Source organism: Hibiscus syriacus, unplaced genomic scaffold, assembly GCF_006381635.1.
Source record: "Hibiscus syriacus cultivar Baekdansim isolate YM2019G1 unplaced genomic scaffold, ASM638163v2 tig00110885_pilon, whole genome shotgun sequence".
Lineage (NCBI taxonomy): Eukaryota > Viridiplantae > Streptophyta > Magnoliopsida > Malvales > Malvaceae > Hibiscus > Hibiscus syriacus.
Genome location: NW_024062897.1, coordinates 1,331 through 26,686, shown reverse-complemented (window position 1 = coordinate 26,686; position 25,356 = coordinate 1,331). Strand labels below are relative to the sequence as shown.

At 36.3% G+C, this 25,356-nt stretch overlaps 1 protein-coding gene and 1 pseudogene across 1 annotated transcript; both read left to right on the top strand.

Moving 5' to 3' along the window:
* LOC120144221 overlaps positions 1–20,982 on the top strand; it is a 31,153-nt pseudogene extending 10,171 nt beyond the window's left edge.
* A 2,937-nt stretch (positions 20,983–23,919) lies between these two features.
* Positions 23,920–25,045, top strand: LOC120144220. The gene is made up of 4 exons (XM_039158339.1): positions 23,920–24,321; positions 24,414–24,491; positions 24,543–24,786; positions 24,852–25,045. Exons 1-4 carry the CDS (start codon positions 23,920–23,922, stop codon positions 25,043–25,045), a joined length of 918 nt encoding a protein of 305 aa, XP_039014270.1.
* Positions 25,046–25,356: the final 311 nt, after the last annotated feature.

Sequence of the window (25,356 nt, the reverse complement as noted above, 5' to 3'; positions counted from 1 at the left end):
ATGCCTACTATACCTCTAGCTCTCATGTCACACGACATGGCCATTAATATTTATGTTATCGTACATTCACATATACACAGTCTCATAGTTCTTTCACATAGCTCATTGTCATATAAATCACATATCACATATACATACAGACACATGGTTCACTTACGCGTAGAACATTTTCATATGATTCACATATCACAGAGCTTATCACATATAATTGTATTCTTTTTCATATAATCACATAGTCATATAATATTTCATATGATCTCATAGGTCACATCACATAGATACGTATTCAATGCTCATAATTATATATCTTATCTTTTGTTCTAATAAATTCATATTTATCATTTAACACATAGATTCTTATTGCATATTTTATATCATATTCTTATACCACTAATTCATAATATAGTTTAGGTTAATGTCGCTTAACTTATTTTGCTCTTTCACTTATTCATATAATTTCATTACCCCAATTTCTATAATTTATTACAACATCATGTACTCCTTTTCCTATAATTGATACATTAATGTCATATAATTTATATTTCTAATTCCTATAACATCCTCACATGATTTCAAATACTTTGATACTATACTTCATATCATATAAAAACCTAACAGTTTTAGATCATAGTTTCATATAACATATCGACCTTCCTATATTTCGTATCTAACATATTCATATACTCATATCACATAATAATTTCATCTGACTATATCTTATGTTCATTTCATGCTTAAATCATATAATATCTAATTTACCCATATATAGTTTACGCTACATATTCAAATAATCTTATTTGAATCCTATAGGTAATTGCTACTTATCTTATCTCATTTCCCTTTTACCAATTTACATGATTTATAACACTAACCTTTACAATAACATACGACTTATATCACTTATCTCACAATATTTAAATACTAGATTATTCTATTTATTTAATTCAGTTCCATATAACTCCTATAATCCTTCTCATAGGGATTCTATAGTTCTTCATTTTATAACTCATATATCATAGTTTCTATAATGCTTATCCTATAGGTTCGTTTCACCATTATATAGTCATGCACACATACAAATCATGTAATACATATAATCACAAATAGCACATATACTCATCTTACACCCATGGTCATGCTCATGATTTCATGCATACTACCATAGGAAATAGATTCATCGCGAGTCTTGTTTCCATTCATCATACATCACTAAAATGCACTCACTTTAGCCTTGCTTGCTTTGACTCGATCCTAATCTTTCGATTGTTCTGGAACAATATTACATTATGTATCTACATAGTAATACATTGATACATATTAGTATACTAATTAATATATTCTAAACTATCATTTTTTATTATAAAAGTAAGGCTATTTTCATCTCTTATTGAAGGTATGTATCGATGCACTACACAATGTATCGATGCATCCCTTAACGTGTGCATCGATGCACTATCTATGCATCGATACACAAATCTCATTCAATGTTTGTATTTTAGGGGGTTCATTGATGCACTATTTGCATTCGATGTTCATTTATTTGAGAGTGCATCGGTACACATTGAATGTGTAGCGATGCACACAACCCAAAAATGTTATTTTGAGCACGAAAATCCCTTCATAATCCTCTCAATACTTCATATTTCACCTCTTTTTATATCCCTAACTTGCATACACCTTCTTAAACTAATTATTATCCATTCAATGCCTCTAAAACTTAAAAATCCAATCCTCCATATAGAATTTAAGAATCTCATTCAAATTCCAACATGTTCTAAATCTAATTCTAACACTTCCTTATCTTTAGTTTTCTTTCTCCTTTTAAGTTCTCTTAATCTTTCCTAATGCTCCATCAATTAAAACCATTCTTTTAATTACAAGAAAATCAATTGAAAATCAAACTCACCTTAGCCATGAAGAGCTCACGTTGAGAGGAAGAAGAAACTGAAGAAGACTGGAAAAAAATTATCTCATTCCCACGTGCTTATTACCCTTATAAAGGGAAATAGAAATCTTCCCTGAAAAATGACCATAATAACCTTATTACTTTCAAACTTTGTTATTCAATCCATCATCAAAACTTTTCATTTAAGTCCCTGAACTTTTCATCTTTTCTGAAATTGGTCACTAAATTTACCAAAAATTCTATATTGGTCATTGTCCCGGATTTCGGAATGTTACAAAAGCCGAGTAACATAGATTCACCGGTCATGTACTGTTTGATATGCATTCATTGTCAATGTTTGCTTTATGCTACTTTAATCTGCCTTTGCCTAATATTTTAAGTTTCATATTCTACTGCCTGTCAAATTTATGGTGTAAAAGGCACATCATTGTTTTGAATGACTATGTGACTTTTGCTTTGTCATTTTAGGTTCTTGAGATCTTGAGTCATGTCAACAAGAGAGTGAAACATGAGCCAGAGATTGGTTTACCATTGATGGAATTGTGGACAATGTATAAGGGAGCTGCTAATCCAATGGTTAAGAATTTTTGCATTGTTTACATCGAAATGGCATTTGAACATGCTCCTTTAAAGGTGTGTTCTACATTGTCTCCTGTTCAAAATCTCATTTTGGGGATTAATATTATGATTTTGGGTTTGGTGCTAGAGCTCAAAAGTTGTAGCATACTAGCATTTTCACAAAAAACTTTACTTTTTTTGCAGGAAAAGGAAAGCATGTCTCCTTTGATTGTGGTAAATATTTCAAAACTTCCTCAACAACACCAGGAGATTCTCATGAGGATTGCTACTAAGGTATATATACAAATGATTAGGAGACTTATATTCTTCTTGCATCTTTTGTTAACATTTCAGTGGCTGAACAAACAAATTAGAACTTAAAACCCTATCTTTACATCATTGTGGAAACTACCATTCAATTTTGTCCAATCAAAAAGACAGACACAACTGTTGAAATGGAGGAAATGTACAATAGATTTAGTTAACTTTATTGAACCCAGTTATGTGGTTGAGAAGTTAATCATATCCACACACTTCTCTCTTTTTAGCCAATCACTTGTTCCCTCAAAATCCCAATAGTTGTGGAATGCATGCTCATAAAAGCTTACACAACTTTGTACGCATATAACTTAACATTGTACTTTTCTTTGTTTCAGTTGATTGGTGAATGTCATGCAAGTCGAGTTGACAATGAGATGGCTGCAAAGTATAAATTAGTGAACGATTCTCAGGACAGGGATTTATTTCTTGAATTTTGCCTTCACACAATTTTGTACCAACCGCCAGCACAAGGGTTTGAAACTCTTTTTAACAGTGGGATACTATTATTAGATGCCTTTCATATTAATTTCTAAGGTTTCTAAACTTCTTGGTTTTTTCTGTGCAGAGGAGGGAGCCCACCGGGGCTCTCCATTGCTCAAGCAAACCGTGTTGCAGGGAAGGTTCCATTGAAGGGTGATATGCTTTTAACAAGAAAGGTGAGTTGACAATTATCTTGTTTCTTGACACTGATTACATTTTTCTGTAGGTCACCTGACCAATAGTTACTTGAGAATATGATATAATTTGTATAAGTTTCTTTGGTTATCTTAAAACAGTTGGGGATCTTGAATGTTGTTGAAGCTATGGAGCTGACTCCTGAAATTGTTTATCCTTTATATTTGGCTGCTAGTGCAGATAGGTATATAATTTCCCTGTTTATATTAAATTTATAAGTATACTGTCATGAATAGCTCCTTTAGCATCCCTTTTATTTTATTTTATTGCAATCTGGTATCTGTATTTTGAAAAAATTGTTGAAGGTATACTATCCTTCTGTGTGAACCAATACTAGTTAACACCATCAGATGATATGTTCGTTGTGGCTATCATCCAGTAATAAGATAACACCCTGGCCGACCAACGGCTGCTGCTAGCCCCTTCCCCCTTCCTCTCATTTCTCTCCCCTCTCTTATTCTTCTTTTTATTTTTTAAAATATCTGGAATTATTATTTTAAATATATTTAAAATATGGCACATGTCCATTTTGCTATTACATGTCAATTTGACTTGGTAAAAATAGAATCACATGATTTGTTATTTGCCATTTTTGTGGTTAATAATGTTAAGCACAAGGTTCTTAACCTTGAAGTCGTGGGATCGAGTCCCACGGAGGGCATTTTATAATTCGGAGGTCTCTTACGGAAGCTGCTCTCAACCTGGTGTTGGGGGTAGCCTACTATCTTACCTCCCCCTTACCCCATACATATGGGAAAAAGGGACAGCCATTTAATGTTAAGCCCAATTATCATATTGACACACGGTTTGATAGTATAAGTATAATGGTCATTTTTAAAGTAAAGTGTAAAGGTTTCTCTTTGAACTACTATTCTTGACAGCATCCCAAATTATATTTACCGTTTTCCTTACTACAATGTTTATTGTGGTTGGTTTGTTAAGTCAAGAGCATGTTGTCAAGCGAGGAGAGGAGCTCATAAAAAGAAAGGCTTCTGGTGCTAATTTAGATGATATGAGGTTGATTACCAGACTGTTTCTACTTTTTACTGGTATGAAGTCATTCTTTCTCTCTTTGATCAAATAAATTCTGTAGAAATCAGAGTAAGTCTCTGTATTTTCTTATTTTTTCAGTAGGACGTATTGCATCTATATATACAAACTGTATAAAATTAGGAAGTTAGGAAAGATACTAATCCTAGGAGATATGATCCCTTAAATAAGGGATTGATAGAATATTTACAGAATCCCTTAACTAAAGGGATGGTAACAGCTCATATAATTCTGCAATTCCTACACATTCTTTGCTAAAAGTTGTGGCTTAAACATTCTGTTTCTGGAGATGCTTAGTTTCTATGCAATGTCTTTATATAACAAATTATCTCTGATAATCTTTCTACTTTTTGCAAGCCGGTGGAAGATTTTGGTAACACAGCTTATTTACTCTTCTTCAAGGCACTACAGGTGCAGAAAATACTGCTGTGGATTCAAGGGTCAATCCTGGAAATGCTATCTTGAAAGTGAAACTGATGGCTGTATTTGCCGGTCCATCACAGCAGCGAATAGTTTCCCTTCGACCTTGCAGTGCATTTTGATTGCATATATGGTACATGGCATATTCTTTTTTCCTTTTTAAAATGAAGTATAACATGCTGTGATTGAAATAATATATCCAGCCTTGTGAAGAGGGAGGAAGTTACTTTGCTTATCAGATAGCTCAAACTATTCACAAAATTTAGAAACAAAAATTGTTTTCTAATGATAACGGAAAGTTTGGGTTTAATAGGAATAAGCTCTATCTTAGAAGATTAAACCCAAAGCCTTATCTAACCTAACCATCAAGCTGTCTGTGATAGCACAAGAAAGAACTAAAAGGGGGGTAAGAAAGGGCTGCTAGGTGAGATAGTTGTTAGGCTCTAAACTTACTATTGATAATGTAATCTTGCTTCCTCACGAGTTCTCTTAATGTGGTGGTAATTCATTCTGATCTTATGTTGAGGGTGCCATGATCAATTAGAAGCTCAAATGATTTTGCGCACAACAGACTTATCAACTCCACATTGGATGTGGATCTGCTATCAATTTTCTTCAACCATCAAATAATATGTTTTAAAATTGCAAAATAACACTGATTGTTTGCTGCCATAAATGACCGTTTTAACTTTTCAGGAAATTTTGGTATTGCCATTTGAAAGCTATATGTATTTTCACTTGGATCAGACTTCCTCTTTACACGATATAGACTGATGCTGATCAGTGTTTTTCTCTTCATCCTTGCAATGCTATAAATAAAGTATTATTGATGGTCCTAATACTGAACTAGACTTTGTATAGCTAAAAAACTGACAAGTTCTATGTATTGGAGAATTGGGAGCCTAATTAGTTTTGAAGAAGCACATTGTTTATTGCATTTCCAAATATTACTCCTGATTCACTTGTGCCTAAAATAACCAGATATAGTATTTGTTTCCTTAGGTTTAGCATTTGCAAGCAATAAGGTACAACTGATGTTTGATTGGAATTGGAATCTAGCTCAAGATACTCTCCGACATATCACAATAGGTTTATACTTTAGCCCAAAAAATATACATTAGGACTGGGGAAGTTTTTGGATTTTGCATGGTACTTGAAATCAAACCTTAGACAAAAATGCCTACATTTGAATAGCGGCAGCTTAGAATTTTTCTGCTTATACTATGGGGATGCAATGATAAAGATTATAGAGACAAATGACAAATGGACAGTTTTCTATCAGAAAAAAAACAAATGGACAGAAATCCTTAAAGTGATGGTTGTTTGACAACCATTGTGACACTTCAAAGGAGATCCAGACACTAGCATAAAATTTAACTAAATCCAAAAAAGTAAATGAAAGATACTTACATATCCGTTTATATAGTTCACATAATGTCATCCTAGTTTACTTGAACTTCAAGTGCAGCAATAACAAAAGCATACCTTAATAATAAAAATGGATGCTATTCTAATAAGGTCCATTCATCATTGACGTTATAAAATTTTCTCTTACTGCACTGGTTATGTTTTTCTTCTAAATGGTAAATGCTGAAAATTGTTATAACCAAATTTGGAGATCATACGTGGAGCAACACTTTTCATAGGCAAAAGTGATGTTTTTTCTGTGGTAAAATTATATCTGCTGTTTTTTTTTGTGTAACTGTTGACATATAATTATTCTCATTGCAATGCGTTCTCTTGATGCTTAATTCACTTACTGAATGTAGAGCTGGAGGCTTTTGTTCTGTATGTGGATTTTCATTTGTCTGTTGAAATTTTTGAATCTCATAGGAAGCGCTACTACTTCAAGGCTGAAGCAATTGGGAATGGAATTTACTGTCTGGGTTTTTAAACATGTAAGCACCATTTTAGTTGATCTCTTTTTAATTTTCAATTATTAAGAACCTTTTATTTGTTTACCTGTGAGTTAAATGAAAATGCATGCTGTTACTGGTTATTTTTTAGTCAATATTATAATCGTGTTAATTATCTTATTATTATTAGTTTATCAGTTATTAGTATTTGTTAGGAGAAGCTTGTATTTTATCACGAGTCAGTTTATGTTATTAAGATTCGATGTATTAGTATTTAGAAACCTTCCTTAAGTGGATTGCTTGCTTAGTAGGTCTTCTACTTTCAATAAGCTATATAACCTCTATTTAAAGAGGCTTATGATCACCAATAAAAATGTTAGAGTTTTTTTTTTTTAAATCCTATGAGATTCAAGATTCTCTCTAACAAGTCTAAGGTCTGGAATTCCCTTCGACAAGTTCCATATCATTGAAACACATGATTGTAACAATTTGATACGATCATAACATATGCTGCATGAAAAGAAGTTCCAAATCTGAAAAAGGGAGTTCATGGTGGGCATGACTTTTAAGGTTTAGTTCTTGGTTTAATAGATGAAACACCTTTTAAATGGTTAACATTAACAGTAAAAATTCATGCTGCAATTAAGAATATAACAGATAAATTGCTGAAATCCTGAACAGCAATTGAAATAACTGGGTTCTGGGTTTTATTAACAAAGAATGTTTCAAGATGTAAAAAAAGGTTTTCGAGGCAGTAGCCAGACATGGGATGAAATTAGGGGTGGAATGGCCGGATCCCTTAAATTCCAGATATCATGTGAATTCCCCAATGCATCAATCAGCTGTGTAATTTGTTTTCACTAGAAGTCACTTTTAAAGTAGCAACTTAGCGACAGGACCTTGCCCTCCGATTCTTGCAGAGATTTTTGCGATCAGAGGAAGAAGGGTTTGTGGAGTTGGTTGAAAAGTCAAGGTCTAATGTGAAGATTACTAATGGTCGAGGGGATTTATTTTCTTTACTTCGAGGAACGAAACAAAATATCAGAAATAGGCCATATTCGACTCTCAAGGGGATTTCTGAAGATATTTCTCAGTTAGAAAGCAAGATAAATGGTCTGGAACTGAAGTTACAAGGAGGAGGGATTTCCATCCAAGAACATGATTTGCTGTTTTTGTCTAGAATCGAGCTGTGGAAGTTGCATAGGAAGAAAGAGAGCATTTGGTTACAAAGATCAAGATTGAAGTGGAACATGGAAGGGGATAAGAGAAACAGAATGAAGGCAATTTCGGCTTTGAAAGTGGCTAATGAAGAGATTTCAGATCCGGATAGGCTGAAAAACTATGTATTTGAGAATTTTAAGCAAAATTACAGTTCACAATCTATGTTAGAGGTAGAGGACATTAATCTTAATTTTGCAAAATTATCAGAGGAGCAGAGTGGTTTGGAGGTGAAGTTTTCAGAACAGGAAGTTTGGGAAGCAGTGTTCATTCGGACAGTTCTAAAGCCCCGGGTCCTGACGGTCACGATGGGTTTTTTAAAGAAATTCTGGGCCTATTTTGAAGGATCATCTTTTGAAGTTGTGGATGACTTTCACAGAGGAAAGAGTTGGGAGCATGGGGTCAATCATGCTTTTATTACATTGATCCCTAAGAAACTAAATCCTGAAGGCATTGAGGATTACAGACCTATAAGTTTAGTTGGTAGCTTGTACAAAATCATCTCCAAAATCTTATCGAGAAGATTGGTTTCAGTGATTAAAGATTTGATCAGTCCATCGCAGTTCGCTTTTATTCCAGGTCGGCAGTTGTTGGATTGTGCTTTTATGGCCAATGAATCTATTGATTATTGGCGGACAAAAGGCAGGAAAGGAGTGGTTTTTAAAGTCGATTTTCAGAGAGCCTATGATTCAGTTGAATGGCCAATTATTCTGAGATTATTGAAGGTATAGGGCTTTGGGGATAAATGGATCTCTTGGATGGATTATTGTATTTCTTCTGCTTCAATTTCGGTTCTAGTTAATGGATCTCCAACACCAGAATTTCATATGGGTAAGGGGTTGAGACAAGGGTGTAGTTTGTCCCCTCTTTTGTTCAACATTGTTGGTGAGCTCTTAAATCTAATGTTGAGTAAGGCTGCTGTTCTTGGCCTTTTCGAAGGTTTTCAGTATTGGTAAGGTCGGTAATCTTTTAATTGACACTTTACAGTTTGCAGACGATCTAATCTTATTCTGCAGAGACTCCACCCAAATTCTTAATATTAAGAGAGTTTTGAGGGTGTTCAGTTTAATTACAGGGCTTCATCTTAACTTGTCCAAGAGTAAATTGTTTGGGATTAATATGACAGAAGACAGTCTACAAGATTTTGCACTAGAAGCTGGTTGCGGGATTGGATCTTTTCCTATGATTTATCTAGGTTTACCGATTGGGGCGAATAAAAATTCTAAGTTATTATGGGAGCCCATTATACAAAAAGTTTACTCGAGATTAGCAGGCTGGAAAGCCTTCACTTTCGATGGTGGAAGATTGGTGTTGGTAAAATCGGTGTTGTCATCCTTACCTATTTTTACTCTATTTTTAAGATTTCGGGGAAGGTAAATCAGAAACTAAATTCAGCAATGGCCAGATTTCTTTGGGGTGAAGTTTCAGACAAGAAAAAGGTTCATTGGAATACGGTATGTCAACCATTTGAAGAAGGTGGCTTAGGAGTTTTGGATTTGAGTTTTGCTAATAGAGTTTTGCTTGGGAAATGGGTTTGGAAGTATGCAAATGAAAAAGACACTCAATGGAAAAATTAATTGCTGTTTGCATAATATCAGTACGTTATCTTTGTCAATAGGCAAAGCTGTTTCTCCTCAGATTCTTGGCTATGGAGAGGGATTCTGAGTAACTATGAGAAAAAGGACGAGATTGGAGAGTGTTTGAGGTCCAACTCGAAGATACAAGTGGGGAACAGTAGGTCAATTGAGTTTTGGAATGATATTTGGGTCAATGGATCTTCTCTAAAGATACAATTTCCTAGGATTTTTGCCATTCTACTAATAAAAGGGGTAAAGTGGCTGAATTTGGTGCCTTTGAAAATAATGGATGGGTTTGGAATATTACACTAAGGAGAAATCTTTGTGATTGAGAGTTTGAGCAGTGGTGTGCGTTAATGAGTTTGATTCATAATATTGTCTGAATGAATCTATGGAGGATTTTCTAGCTTGGTCGGGGAAAGGCGAAGGCGTGTATTCGGCAAAAATCGGGTAGACTCATATTCAAGTAGAATGGGAAACTCCTTTTCAGTGGAAGAAATGGGTGTGGTCTGGAATGGCTCCTCCTAGAGTAGAAACATTTCTTTGGCAGATTACTCATCAAAAATTGGCGGTTAGAGTGGAATTGAAGAAAAGAGGGATTTCGATAAAAGATGTTCTGTGTCCTTTATGTCATAAATATGAGGAAACAATCCATCATCTGTTTATTTCGTGCTCGGTTGCAGAGGAATTGTGGTATAGATTTCTAAGACTATGGGATATCTCTTCAGTTATGCCTCAAGAACCTTCTTCCCTTCTTTGTTCCTGGTCTTATCTAAGGGAGCAGTCTACTTTGGAAGTTTATTCCAGGAGTCGTTCTATGGTCTTTATGGAAAGCTAGGAACTCAGTGGTGTTTGAGAACTGGAAACTAGACACTTCTTCTTTGTTCTTCATTTCCAGGGTTAGATTAGCTAAATGGTTTTAGCGAAATTCCCTAATGCTAATATTCAGGTTGACATACTAGTAGGAGATCCAACGTTGGCAGATACATTTCACTCTATATCCTATAAATCGAAGAAGGCTATCTACTGGTCTCCACCTCCTACAGATTTCTTTAAATTCAATGTTGATGGAGCAATGAGAGGTGATGGGCTGCAGGGTGGAATTGGTGGAGTCTTGAAAGATTTGAATTGCAATATTTTAAACTCGTTTTCTATAGCGGTGGGTCCTGGTCCTCCTATGTTAGCTGAGTTGAAGGCTATTAAACAAGGAATTGATCTATTCCTTTCGTCTGAATGGGCTTCGGAAGATTAATCCTAGAGTCTGATTGTAAATCAGCAGTTGATTGGATTCTGTCACCAGTTTCTGCCCCTACGTTTCTCAGTACTTTGGTTGGGGAAATTGGGACCTTAGTTTCTGCTAGGGGTATTATTGTTAGATGGATTCCTAGGAGTTGCAATTCAGAGGCAGATAAGTTAGCTAAGGAGGGAATTGGTTGATGATTATAGCTTTATGGTTGGTTTGGTTTGTATTTTATTTTGGGAAGTTATGATGTAAGATGTAAGATTATGTAATTTTGGTTTATTAATAAGATGAGGTACTCTTTTCCTCCTTCCGATGTTGCTTCTTCCACAAGAGCCAACTAAGAAGGAGGTTTTTAATGAGACCTCCTATTCCTATAAAAAAAAAACAACTTGGATCTTTGCCCGGTTCACTATGTTGATTTGGTCAGAGACATTCAGAAGACTGTGCTGCATTTTAATGTTATTACTAGGCATGTCAACAGATGTATTAATGGGGAAGCTGACTGTTTAGCTAAAACAGGAATAGGTTAGTGAGAGGTGAGGTTGTGGTTTGGTGAGAATGGGGGTGGTGGGTTGTTGTAATGGATGTCTTTGTATTGTTTGTTTGATTTTGGTTGTATTCCTTATTTTTTTTTTGATAGGAATTGAAGGCCTCATTAAAAACCTCCTTCTTGATTAGAGAGACTTAAAGAGAAGCTCCTTAATCAGCGGAAGGAGGAAAAGAGTGCCTTAGGATTTCATTGAACATAAGAACACCAAAATACATCCAGATATCTACCCCGTACATAAAACAAAACACCAAAAAACACCCCCATAGCAGCAATAGTAGCTCAACCTAATATCAACCACAACAGCCTCTAAAGGACTAACCCAACTAAAAGCTTAACTCTTGACTCGGAGAGCACCAGAAAACAGAACTCCTAAAAAAGAGACAAAAAATGACAGCTGGCTCAAACCATAGTATCAAAAAAAAACACAAACATCCAGGAGCTTCCATCCACACGAAGAGGGCAGAAACCCAAACTATAGACTCTGTCTCCAAAGTTGGAAAAATGGAATCATAATCTGGCTCCCAGAACAGACAAATCTCCCTCACATTGAACCTTCTATTGCTGCTTGATTTGGCTGTATCAGGCCATTAATTGGGGACCCGCAACTTTCTCTACAAACCCCGATATATCTCTGCCATCCAGCCTGTCAACCACCGCCCCAACCTGTTGGGCATCCCCGTGGGTCTCCACACCCTTGGAACTACTAACAGCACGCCTCTTGATAATGTTAATCACGTTCTTCATCACCTTTGCCCTTAATCGATCATCTAAGTTGGATGAATCAAAAAAATCCAATATTCTCTCTCTTTTCCCCCTTCCAATGATTATGGAGTTCTACAAAACTCAATAGTTAAGAAGGGTTTTTTTTAATGAGGCCTAATTCCTATATAAAAAAAGTAGCAACTTAGCTTCTAAGAAAGCTTCTTTGCTTCATTTAATCTTATACTGTCAAAGGTTCTAGGCACTATAAAAGATCATGTTAAAAGAATTCAAAACATGTTTTCTAGGCATGGGTAAATGAGGGCGGGGATGAATTTTGCAGTCCACCCTGAACTTTGGTTGGGTTGAACTAGTTTCTTTTTCTAGTGACACGGTTGTCTCGACTTGTTTTGACATTTTTGTGGCATAGGGCGCTGTGATTTGTAGGAAAATCTGCATGATAGAAAAAAGTTGCTTAGTAGCATCTCTTAAATATTGTCAACCATTTTCTATATTTATTTGTTTTGATTATCATTCTCATTCTATTTTGGTCTTCTCTTTACCTTAAAAAACTTTATTTCATTTATGTTGTTTTCTTTTGTCATTTTTTTCCATTTGTGCAGTCAAAACTTGATCAACTGAAACTTATGGGCCCTCTCATTCTGAATGGGATTGTGAAGTTGCTTGATAGTTACTCAAGTTCAGAATCAGGTTGCTGTTTGAATAGTCTCCGGAACTTCATTTTTACATAATCATTTCAATTATAATATTTGTAATCTTCTAAAATTACTTTAAATGTATTTCATTCACCCAGATTCAGTTGCAAGAGACACCAGAACCTTCTCTTTTCAAGCAATAGGCTTGCTTGCACAGCGCCTACCACAACTTTTCAGGTCTTTTATCTGTCTATTCTCATAACTAGTTGTTCCATTCTCATGCTCTGATTGCTTAATCTGATTGCATTCTTTTCTCATTGCAGGGACAAAATTGAAATGGCTACTCGTCTATTTCACGCATTGAAAGTAGAGTCCCAATCTCTTCGCTTTATTATCCAAGAAGCTACAAATTCGCTTGCTGCTGCCTACATGGTATACAAACTTCACCTATATTCTCTAGTTATTCATTCAAAGTCACTTGTTTTATTTGCATAGTTACAGAGAGCTATACCTGTCTAATTGTTTCCTAACTGCTATAAAGCTAATTACACTGGAGGATGGAATCCGTAGGTTAATTGCAAAAGTATCCCTGGGCATGTGTAGTCTTTCCCTATAATTTTCAAAAGCTCACATGCCCTCCTTTCGCTATATTGTATAACATGTTTTTTCCGACTCCATGGGAATTACTTCCTTTTATTATGGATTTGCGGGGAGAAAGTCCATGTGTGGGAGAAGATCTACTCTTGTTTTAAATAGTGTGTGGATATATTTCCATTTCCTGCACTTATTATTGTTTTGCCATGTTCAGTACCATGCTTAATAACAATTATGCAGCAAACCATTCTAATTAAAAATAATCTGCCTTTCTCCCAAGGGACAGGTTTAGTTTATTTGCTTGAGTAAACTGCATTTGAAATCCTTGTCTATTTACCTTTTAGAAACGGTACTCTTTATGTGTGTGTGCGTGTAACCACTCTGGTCTCTTCATTGATCTGTCTTTGATGACTGCTAGATTCTTGTTATTCGATTTTTATTGCTGTCTCTTTTTAATAGATATTATGGGCTATGATGCTAAATTGATAGTTTTTTATGCAATTCAATTGTATATTAAAACCTGATAATTACTTGTCCAAAATAATGATTTTGGACTGTTGAGTTAACATGCAAGACATTCAAGCTTGATATTTTGTAGATGTCCAATCCTTCCAACCTTTAATATTGAGGTCTTTATACTGTTTTTATGAATATCAGGGAGCTTCAGCTGCTGTCCTAACAGAATTGGAGACACTATTGCTGAATAATTGTCAAGTGGTATTAGACATCTACAACTCTACTTTCCTGTTTGTCGGCTTGTCTCTGTTCTACTTGAAAATTAGATTTTTTTTGTCACATTATGCTGGTTTAGCATTGATTTGCCCAACTCAGGGCTCCTGAACTTTATTTTGACTACCAGGAACAAAGTGAAGCCCGATTTTGTGCTTTAAGGTTGGCAACATCTGTGTTTGATTCACAACATTGCCCCAGTCGATTTATTTGTATGCTTGGAGCAGCTGATTCTAGGTTGGATATAAGGTAGCTGATTTTCTCTTTATGCTTATGGTGGAATAAAGAAATGTTGTCTTTTTCATCTGATTCTGTATGCAATGTGGCATATGGACTGATGTATGAGTTTATTGTTTGACCTTCATGCTTATTTTTATAAAAAAAAAAATCACCCTTCATTGAGTACTTCCACCATCTATTTATCATCTAGCAGCACATCTGTGCTATTATTCCATTACATACTTCAATTACTTTGCAATTCTAATAGTGCTCTCTACTTGCTCCTGTCAATTCTGTTTACCATGATGATGTGCAATTACCTTTGATGTCGCTGGGGATGTGTAATTGTTTTGTCTTTTGATTACAATGAGATTGTAATGGGAAAGATAGGGACTAGCAGGAAGAGGTGAGGATATCTAGATACCTGAGATGATGTGCTAGGGGACAGATGAAAATGACTTTGTGCCATCATCAAATAAATGCCAGAACAGAAATGGTTAATGAACATCTGATGGGGAGGTAATGATTTAAGTATTAAGAAAACGAAAATTAGGGATACGGGTAACAAATAAGAGATAGAAAAGAAAGAAAACAAGGGTTTCAGGTGGAAATCTAAAAAGTTTATTCAGTTCTTGGAATTTTGGTACTAATGATGAGAAGGATTATTTGCAGTGTTAGAGATGTGGCATTCTACTAAATAATAGAAAATATGGTTGGAAGTGTGAGAAAATTCTTTCTTGGTTGTTAAAGCAGAAAACAATAATTTTTTTTATAAGAATTTCAGGCCTCGTTAAAAACCCCCTTCTTGATTAATGGAGCTTGTATGAAAGCTCCTTAATCAGCGGAAGGAGGAAAAGAGTGCCTTAGGATTTTATTGAACCATAAAATTACATAAGATACAACCATTGATACACCCAACTGAACCACATAACTCGAAACACCCATAAAACAGCCAAACTAATAACACAGAATCAGCCAATTCCTTCTTTAGCTAAGGCATCAGCCTCTAAATTGGCTGTCCTACTAACCCATCTAACAACACCTTCTAAAACAGTAACTTGATAGGTTTATGATGCTGTTAGATGATAATCAGCATCTGTGGCTACTCGGTTGTTGAACCTTTTGGTTATGAAGAAATAGGAGCTTTGTGGATTGATGTAGGTATTGTTCCTATCAGGTTGCACTAATAGGTACTTCGCTTGCTTCTAATGCATGCAATAGGGAAATGTGACTTCTAGACATTATTGAGGTGCTGCAGTAATATGCTTAGTTCTTAATCTTTCTCATTGTTTTGTGCTTAGCTTGTCCTTTTTACTCTCAGATTTCATTTTTATTCTTAGAGTGATCGAATTAACATGGATACTCATAAACTCCCCTCCCCATTCCCCCTTTTTCTTTTAAATAGGGAAATTGCACTTGAAGGATTATTTCTTGGTAAGGATGTTGGGAGAACAATTGGTCAAAATTTGGAACATAGATATCCCAAACTTGGAGAGATGCTAGACTACATTCTTAAGCAGCAACCGGGGTTGTTAGATTCATATGAAATGAGGGAACAAAAGCTTCTTTTTACATCACAAGTGTACGTGGCAATGATTAAATTTTTGTTGAAGTGCTTTGAGTCTGAGTTGGAGAGAACCGGCTCCTTAGGAAGATCATCTGAATTTCTGTCTTCAGTGGAAAGAATGTGCTTGCTACTAGAGCATGCTATGGCATTTGTAGGCTCCATCGAGTTGCATTCTACTAGTTCCAAGGCATTGGTCTCAATTGGATCTTATCTTCCAGAGGTTAGTGTTGCATGTTTTCTAAACTTTGATGTTCTCCTGTTAGTGCTGCATCTTTCTGGGTTTGGTTGCTGGTCTTATTTTGTTTCTGTCTTGCAGCCAGATTTTATATTCTTTGCTGACATTCTCTTTTATAATTGTTGCTATTGTATTTCAGATGGTATCTTCACACTTTGCCTCAAGAATATCATGGTTAAAGAACTTATTAAATCATGTGGACATGGATACCCGTGAATCAGTAGCACGTCTGCTTGGAATTGCTTCCTCTTCTCTTCCACTAACTGCATCGTCTGACCTCATATGTGAACTGGTCTCCTCAATCAGTGGAACAAACAAAAGGTTTGTGGCTATACTGTGTGAGATATGTTAGATATTTTGAGTAATTACTTGTGTTTTGATGTTTTCTTTTATTTTACACCTTAATTGAATATCCTTCAGGTTTGAAGCGCAACATGGAGCATTATGTGCTACAGGATATGTTACTGCTGATTGTGTGTCTAGATCACCTTCCGTAAGTCTTATAATAAAAAAATTGACTTATGACTTGGACTATTTTTTAAATAGGCAGCACACTTATAATGTTGATGCAAGTTCATCACCACTTCAGTGGTCCCATGCGCTACAGCATAGTTACAAAATGCCAACCTGGAAAATTATATGTATGTTTTATGAAGTGGCCGTGATATGCATTCCTTGTAGTTCTGGTTTTAGTTCAGTTATTTTGATGTTTAAGGCCAAATCACTTTTTGAAGATTTTAGGCTTGAATATCTGGTAATTTCGTTTATCGTGTTTCCTTGATCAAAGTTTGTCTATAGGTTAATAACCTAGCAAACAATGCAGTTTGTTAAATCAGTAAAGCTGCGGAGAAGCAAAATGAGCATAATCTTCTCTCTATAGGGAACCAATATTTGTTTTCTTTAACTGCTGCTGCTTTCAAGTTTTTTGCTTTTCTTCCAAAACATGTGCTCAGTTTATTGCAATAAATTATTTTTTAGTTCGTAAAGTTTTTGGTAGTTATCCATATTTGTTATTCATCATTAAACAGATCCAAGAGGAACTATTGAAAAATACTCTTAAATGCCTTGTTGACATTGTTAATTCTGAGAGTGCAACATTGGCCTCCATTTCTATGCAAGCACTGGGCCATATTGGGCTGTCTGGACTATTACCTACACTTGTCCGTGATTCTAGTTCAGGTAAAGTTAACATATACTGGTTTTATTTACTGCTATGTTTGTTCAAAAAGCTTTATGGCATTGCTAATATATGATTGAAACTGCAGTTAGCATTCTGGAGCTTTTGAATGAAAAGTTAAGCAAGCTACTCTCTGGTGATGACACTAAGGCAGTCCAGAAAATTGTTATCTCCATCGGGCATATGTGTGTGAAAGAAACTTCTGCCTCTAACATGAAAATTGCGCTTGATTTTATTTTTAGTCTTTGCCGTTCAAAGGTTGGTATAGAATGCTGCTAGTTCTGTTACAACATACCAGTTTCTTTAACATATTCCATGTATCATTAAAACAAACCTTTTGGAGAGTTTTATTTGGTATTAGTTGTACATTTAATTAGGAAATGCACTCATTTTTGTGATTTTTTTAAAATTATTATTTGTACAGGTTGAGGATATTTTATTTGCAGCTGGAGAAGCTCTATCATTTCTCTGGGGTGGTGTTCCTGTAACTTCTGATGTGATTCTCAAGACCAACTATACTTCACTTTCCATGACTTCAAATTTTCTTATGGGTGATATGAAGTTATCGTTATCAAACAATAGTGCTGATGAGAAAAATGTAGCCAGTGAAGATTGTCGTATTGTGGTTAGAGATACTATCAGTAAAAAATTATTTGATGCTCTCTTGTATAGTAATAGAAAAGAAGAGCGTTGTGCTGGAACTGTCTGGCTTCTATCACTAACAATGTATTGTGGTCATCATTCCACCATCCAAAAAATGCTTCCAGAAATTCAGGTTAGCCACAACTTCAGAATTTGTAAATCTGCTTTATTTTATTTTATTTACTAGCAGGGGAAAATAAAAGAACACTTTTTTTTTGGTTTCTAATTGCAATCTGATTGTAACATTCAGTAAAGGTGTGGTATGGTTCTAGAGATTCATTATTATTATTTCATGATAACTTCATGTAATTTTCTTCTTTTCGGTTACCGTAGATTCTTGATGTGAAAGGAAACTAATTAATTCTAGCCATTGTGAGGAAACTTTTCATACCAGCTACAAAAGTCACATTGATGACTGAAAATTACTATTGTTAAGGATATTGCGATAGCAAGTTGTCTGTGGAGTGGGTTAAGAATCTAGATAAATGTCCAGAGCTGTTTGTTACTATTGTTAAGGATATTGTTGATAGGTTAAGAGTTCAGCAGGGTCTTATTTGTTGGGTAGCTAGGACAGCTAATATAGAGAGGCTGATGGTTTAGCTAAATCTGGTATTGGATAAGTTAGGGAGTTTCAGCTTGGTTGGTTCTTTCTTTTTGTTTTTCGGGCTTTCAGTTGTAAGGGGAGTTGTTATTGGAAGTAGTCTTCTCTTTGTAATACTTTTTTATCAACAATATTTGAGGCACTCTTTTCCTCCTTCCGCTAATTAAGGAATTCCAGTAGGCGTTCCTTTAATCATGAAGGGGGTTTTTAACGAGGCCTCCTCTTCTTATCAAAAAAATGACTGAAAATTACTAACCAAACTTATTTGTACTAATACGAACCCTTTATGTGTACGAACCCTCTTATCTTTTTCTCTCTTTCCAAGGGAGCTGGGTTCAATGTTAGCTCAGGAAATTTTATCTCAAGTACAAAGAAAGCAGAGCAGCTCAAGCATGCTAGAAACATTCTAGAGATTTACGCTAGCTGAAACTGCCTACCATTTGAATGTAGCAATATAAAGGAAGGTGATAGAATTTAGAGCTTTTGGAACAATTTATGGTCCTTTAAATGTCAAGCTTTTTCTATTCATAGGCTTGAGTTCTTTTCCCCTTGAACACCACATCAAATATAATAGTACTTCATATGTTTTTCTTTCCACCTTATTTTTCATAAGACAAAATGGTTACTATATCTGGTATTACTTGACCAATCCTAAAGAAAGATGCAGTTACCAATCTACTGGGCAGAAACAAAAACAAAAAATGGTCTGCTATGTCACCTTTATTCTTAGGCATACAATCTCAATGCAAACTACCTGCTTTTTCTTGATGGTTTTCCTAGTAAATTTTATGCCAGGCTTTCAATCTTACTGTTCCTGTGTTCTTATATTCAAGTTCAGCCCCTCTACCTATTATTAATTGATTTTATGTTGGTTGCTTCTTCTTTTTTTATAAGAATTGCAGGCCTCATTAAAAACCCCCTTCTTGATTAATGGAGCTCGTAAGGAAGCTCCTTAATCAGCGGAAGGAGGAAAAGAGTGCCTTAAGATTTTATTCATCACAAGAAAGTTACATAGGAAATTTTATGTTGGTTGCTTAACATTTCTTAATTGACTTTGAGTGTTGCTTTGAAAAGTTTTCAATTGAATGCAGGAGGCCTTTTCACACCTAATTGGTGAACAACATGAGCTTACACAGGAGCTTGCATCCCAAGGCATGAGTATTGTTTATGACCTTGGTGACACATCAATGAAGAAAAACCTGGTTGAGGCACTTGTTACCACTTTGACTGGTTCTGGAAAGAGGAAAAGAGCGATCAAGGTAAAGTTACGAAGTCATATTTTGGCGTAGAAAGAAGGCTATACTGGTGCATGATTTCTGTCAGCACTACCACCATATAGATGTTAGTGTTTTGCGGTTTAGGGAATGGATTATTGAATTGGTATTCAAATTATTTAACATTGACACCAGAAATCCTAAGCTAAAACTAATTGCATCATAAAGTGCTAATCTGTCTGCACAGCCTAAAGCTAAAAAACCTTAGATAAGATTAAAAAACAGTGTTTAACGAACATAATGTACCTAAATTAGATAGAAACAGATTACATAAGCTTTTTTTAACCCCCTTTTTTCCCCTGGATCTTTATTTTTGATTAATGCTCCTAGTTCATGGATGAGAATTCATTTTTCAGTTGGTTGAAGACTCGGAAGTATTTCAAGAGGGCACTATTGGTGAAAGCCTTAGTGGGGGGAAACTTAGCACTTACAAGGAGCTTTGTAACCTTGCAAATGAGATGGGACAGCCGGATTTAATTTATAAATTTATGGATCTGGCTAATTATCAAGCTTCGCTAAATTCCAAGAGAGGTGCTGCTTTTGGATTTTCTAAGATAGCCAAGCAAGCAGGTGATGCTCTTCAACCACACTTAAGACTATTGATTCCGAGGCTTGTTCGCTACCAATATGATCCTGATAAAAATGTGCAGGTAAGATTCCTTGAGACTTTAGAAAAGTTCTTCATTGCTTCAATGTGCCCTTCTGCAATTCTTAACCAAAGGTGTTTAGCAAACACAAATGCTGTAAAAAATGTTCTTCAAATGTGTTGAATTCCTGGAATTACGAGCTTTTACTGACAGCTAGATTTTTTGAATTCTTTGCTGTGTGCTCAAGTAATTGTGACATTCGCAGGATGCTATGGCACATATATGGAAATCACTCGTGGCTGATCCTAAGAGGACTGTTGATGAAAATTTGGATTTTATTTTTGATGATCTTCTAATACAATGTGGATCCAGGCTTTGGCGTTCTCGTGAGGCATCTTGTCTTGCCCTTGCAGATATTATCCAAGGTCGAAAATTTGATCAGGTAAAAAGCTTGATGTTAGTTTATCTTGCTTCCAATGTTCTACAACATACTTCTTAGTATGTGGAAGAATACGAAGGGAGTTTTTAATGAGACCTCCAACTTTTATCAAAAAAAAAAGTTTATCTTGCTTTCACAAGTGATTTTTATCTTAACCAGAAGAATCCTTTAACTGAGTTTGTGCACTAGTTTGAGGATTGAAGTGTTCCAAAATTGTTTGATCTTATAAATTAAAGCACAATATTTTGTTGTTTTAGCATATGAATAAGATTGATATGTGTAGCTTCCGAACCCAAAAAAAAACAAGTTTTAAAGCTATTTTTAGAAATGAGTGAGATAGGTAGAGAGAGAAGTGCAGAAAACTCGAAAAAGTCCATTGCCTCTACTGAGGAATGGACAGTGTTCATTGACAATCTTAGTAAGAGGGTTTCAAGACGAGTCCTTAGAGAGTTTTTTAGTCCTTATGGTCAGATTGTGAGAATATTCATTCCGCGGTATTTTAGAGAAATCAAAGTACAAGTCCTCAACATTCGCTTTTGTCCAATTTATTGATGAGGAAAGTAGGGAAAAAGCTATCCAGTCTGTGAATGGGAGATGGTTCGATGGGAGGAGATTATCGGTAGGGGTTGCTAAGTATCAGAAGGGAACTAAGAAGGAGGTTGATGATGGGAAGAGTATGTTGAGGTTCAAGTCAAGAGAGCAGGAGTTGGTTTCAAATGGGCTAAAGGCAAAGTCGATGCAAAGCTTCAGGGATGGCAGAACGTATAAGGAAGTAGCGAGGTCTGATGTAAACAAGAGAAGAGAACAAGAGTCGGAGATGTTGGTGGAGGGCAGCAACGAAATGCTACTGGTGTGAGGAACGTGTGGGAGATGCATATTGCGACAGACAATTTCAAGTGGGTGAAACGATCATTAACAGGAATAATGAAACCAACTTATGATTATGAGTCGGCAAAGGAAGCCATGGAGATAGAGGGATTGGGAATTCAGGTGTCGAGATGGGGTTATGCATGGAAGGCTTGTATCATCACTTTTAATTCTGTGGATGAATTTCTTATGCTTGGGAAAACAAGAAGGAAGTGTTGTCCTTGTGTTTCGATTGGTTAGCTCCAGCAGTTAATGAGAATGGTGTTCCTTTGGCTTTGTGCCAAATAGAACTGTGTGGTTTGCCCTTATTGTGCTGGAATGAGGCTTTCTTGGAGAAGCTCACTAAGGATTGGGGAAGGTTCATTGTTTTAAGGAAGAATCAAAGATGAGATACGACCTTTCGTCTGCGAAGGTTTTGTTAAGGGTGGAGAGTCCCTTCGATGTTCCAGAAATGGTCATTGTAGGTTCTTATGGTAGATCTTTCAAAGTTAAGATTCTCATGGGGTCTGTGTTGATCCAGCCGAATGAACTGGGGAGGAAGATGGAAGAGAAATTTTCAAACAAGGTGAACAGGGATTCTGTCCTTTCCGAGTCAGAGGAGGACTGTGTTCCAGAAAGAGCAGTTGAAGGAGAAGATTTTGCAGAGATTTCTGTGCATAAAGTTACTTCTTGGCTGAATAATGGTCATAATAGTGGTATGAATGGAGGTACTGAGGGTCAGGCTACTTCAAGAAAGTCAAATGCAGGAAAGTCCAATTGTGGGCTGTCAGGTTTAGTGGAAAATAGGTCTGCCCAAGTGGAAGGTCACGTGGGACTAGGTCTGAGAGAAAGTTCTTCTCCCGATGAAAAAAACCAATCTGATGTTAATGAGTCTCCCCTAAACTCTACTATGAAAATCTGTCCTTCTGGGCCTGCATATAACGTAAAAAGGATTGGAGACAAACTAATTTTCCAGCCCAATAACATTTTAGTCAATCCTTTGGTCCCTGTAGAAGTTGATAATCCTAGGCAAGTGATTATAATTTCAGGGGGGGAGAAGGAATTGGTACAAGCTGAGCAGGGCGTCGAATTGATCGAAGAGCAGGCTATTGAGCAGGAGTATAATTGAGGATAATGTGATAAATTCTCATAGACAAATGGACATGGATAGGAATAGTGTATCTGCTGACCATGAGGTGGAGGGTAGATTCTTAGATAAGGAGAGCAGTTTGGAGTCTACAAAAAATTCTGGTCAGGGCTTTTCTCGATCAACAAATCTAATGAACAGGAGAAGGTTCAGAATTGCTCCTTGTCATTCAGGTAGTGTATGTTCGGAAGGTGAAGTGGAAGTAAGATTTCATGATAGAATATATAGGAGGGTGACTGGTAGCACGGACAGGGAGTCAGTGGAATACGTTAGGGAGGTGTCTCAGCCATCTCAAGACTCTGTTCAAGCCAGGCAGGAAGCGGAACATACTAGGGAAGTCTGTGACATGCTGGGAATTTCCTTATAGGGGGAATCAAATTGTAGAGGATGAGATTTTCAAGATGGAATTGTTGGGGATTGGAAAGGCCTCCTGATCGTACCTTGTGGATGTATTTGGTGTTGAATGTTATTAATTTAAATGTCAAAACTAAAAAATTATTACATGGAATATTAGGGGGCTTGGGAAGTCTGAAAAAATCAGGGCAGTGTCGAGGTTGGTTCTTAGAGAAAAGCCGGCTATTTTACTACTTCAAGAATCAAAATTGAATGTCTGTAGAAGTGGATTAACAAGAAAGCTTGGGGGTAATCTGCTCAGAGGCAGCTGTTTTGTTCCAGCTGATGGTTCGGCAGGAGGTTTAATATGTTTATGGAATGAGAATGACTTTGAGGTTAGTGCACAGATTAACAGTGGTAGATTTATGGCATTATCAGGGAAGTTTAAGATGAGCAATTTTGAATGTGTCATTATCAATGTGTATGGTCCATCAGTAGAGGCTGATAAAGAGGAATTTTTTAGGGATTTTTTATGTGCTGTTCAAAGCATCAACTTGCCGGTCTGCTTGGGGGGGGACTTTAATGCTTATCTAGACCCTGAGGAGAAATGTGGGTTTACTCAGAATTGGCACTCTATGGATTTGCTTAGGTCTTTTATTCAGTCTTCAATTTGATGGATTTACCGCTAGTAGGGGGGCGATTTACATGGTCCAATAATAGAGAGTCAACTACATGGGTAAGGCTGGATAGATTTTGATTAGTGGATCATTTTTAAATCAGTTCCCAAATGTGATCCAAAAATGCTTCCCAAATCCCTTTCGGATCACAATCCCGTTTTGTTGGTAGAAGAATGCAATAATTGGGGCCCTAAGCCGTTTCGGTTCTATAATTACATGCTTCAGGAAGATGGGTTTGTTGGGGCGGTGGAATCGTCATTATCAAATCTAAGGAGGGGTATTGGTGGTAGGGGTCTGTTCTCACTGCTTAGAGGAACTAAGCAGGCTATTAGGAATTGGCCAAGGAATAATCACAGGGGACTTTCCGATGCTATTTCTGAATTAGAATCCAGAATTAATGGTCTGGAATTGAAGCTACAGGAAGAGGGGACTTCCTTTCAAGAACGGGACTTGATGATTGTTGCGAGGAAGGAGTTGTGGAATTTGCATAGGAAGGAGGAGAGCATTTGGCTGCAGAGGTCACGAGTGAGATGGAGTATTGAGGGGGATAGAAACACAAAGTTTTTCCACATGTGTGCGTTGAATAGGAATAGGTTTAACACCATTTTTCATTGAAGGTAGCTGAGGAAGTTATTTCAGAACCGGATCAGCTGAGAGGCTTTGTTTTTAATTATTTCAAGGACAATTTTAACTCGGTAACAACCCTAGAGGTGGACAAATCAATTTGCCTTTTGCTAAATTGACAGATGATCAAAAGAAGCTACTTGAAGTTAGATTCTCAGAACAGGAGGTGTGGGAGGCAGTCTTCCACTCGGACAGTGCCAAAGCACCGGGGCCAGACGGTTTCACAATGGGTTTCTTTAAGAAATTTTGGCCACTCTGAAGTCATACATTATGAAATTTGTCGAGGACTTTATAATGGAAGGATTTGGGAGCACGGGGTCAATCATTCATTCCTAACGTTGATTCCAAAGACCAGAAATCCTGAAGGTATAGAAGATTACAGACCGATAAGCTTAGTTGGCAGTTTGTATAAATAATTTCCAAAGTTCTAGCTAGAAGGCTTGCGGCTGTTATTAGTGTTCTGGTTAGTCCGTCACAGTTTGCCTTCATTCCCGGAAGGCAGCTACTGGACTGTGTCTTCTTGGCTAATGAAGTTATTGATGATTGGAGGAAAAAAGAGAGGAAAGGTGTTTTCAAGGTGGACTTCGAAGGGCTTATGATTCGGTGGAATGGCCGATATTGTTGAGACTCCTGAGAATTATGGGATTTGGAAATAGGTGGCTTTCTTGGATTGAGTTGTGTATCTCCTCCGCTTCAATTTCTGTTCTTGTCAATGTTCTCCGACCAATGAATTCAAGATGGGGAAAGGGTTAAGACAAGGCTGCAGTTTATCTCCTATGCTGTTCAATATTGTTGGGGAATTATTGAATCTAATGTTGATTAAGGCTGCTGATTGTGCTCTGTTTGAAGGGTTCAGTGTTGGTAGGGCGGAAAATAAGTTTCATTTGACGCATCTACAATTCGCAGATGACTTAATACTTTTCTGCAGGGACTCTT

Excerpts from the sequence above, each read along its gene's own strand:
- LOC120144220 (XM_039158339.1), top strand. The coding sequence starts at position 23,920 with ATGCTTCCCAAATCCCTTTCGGATCACAATCCCGTTTTGTTGGTAGAA. Across the intron at positions 24,492-24,542 it reads TCAAGGACAATTTTAACTCG|ATGATCAAAAGAAGCTACTT; the intron begins GTAACAACCCTA and ends CTAAATTGACAG. Across the intron at positions 24,787-24,851 it reads AAAGACCAGAAATCCTGAAG|CTAGAAGGCTTGCGGCTGTT; the intron begins GTATAGAAGATT and ends CCAAAGTTCTAG.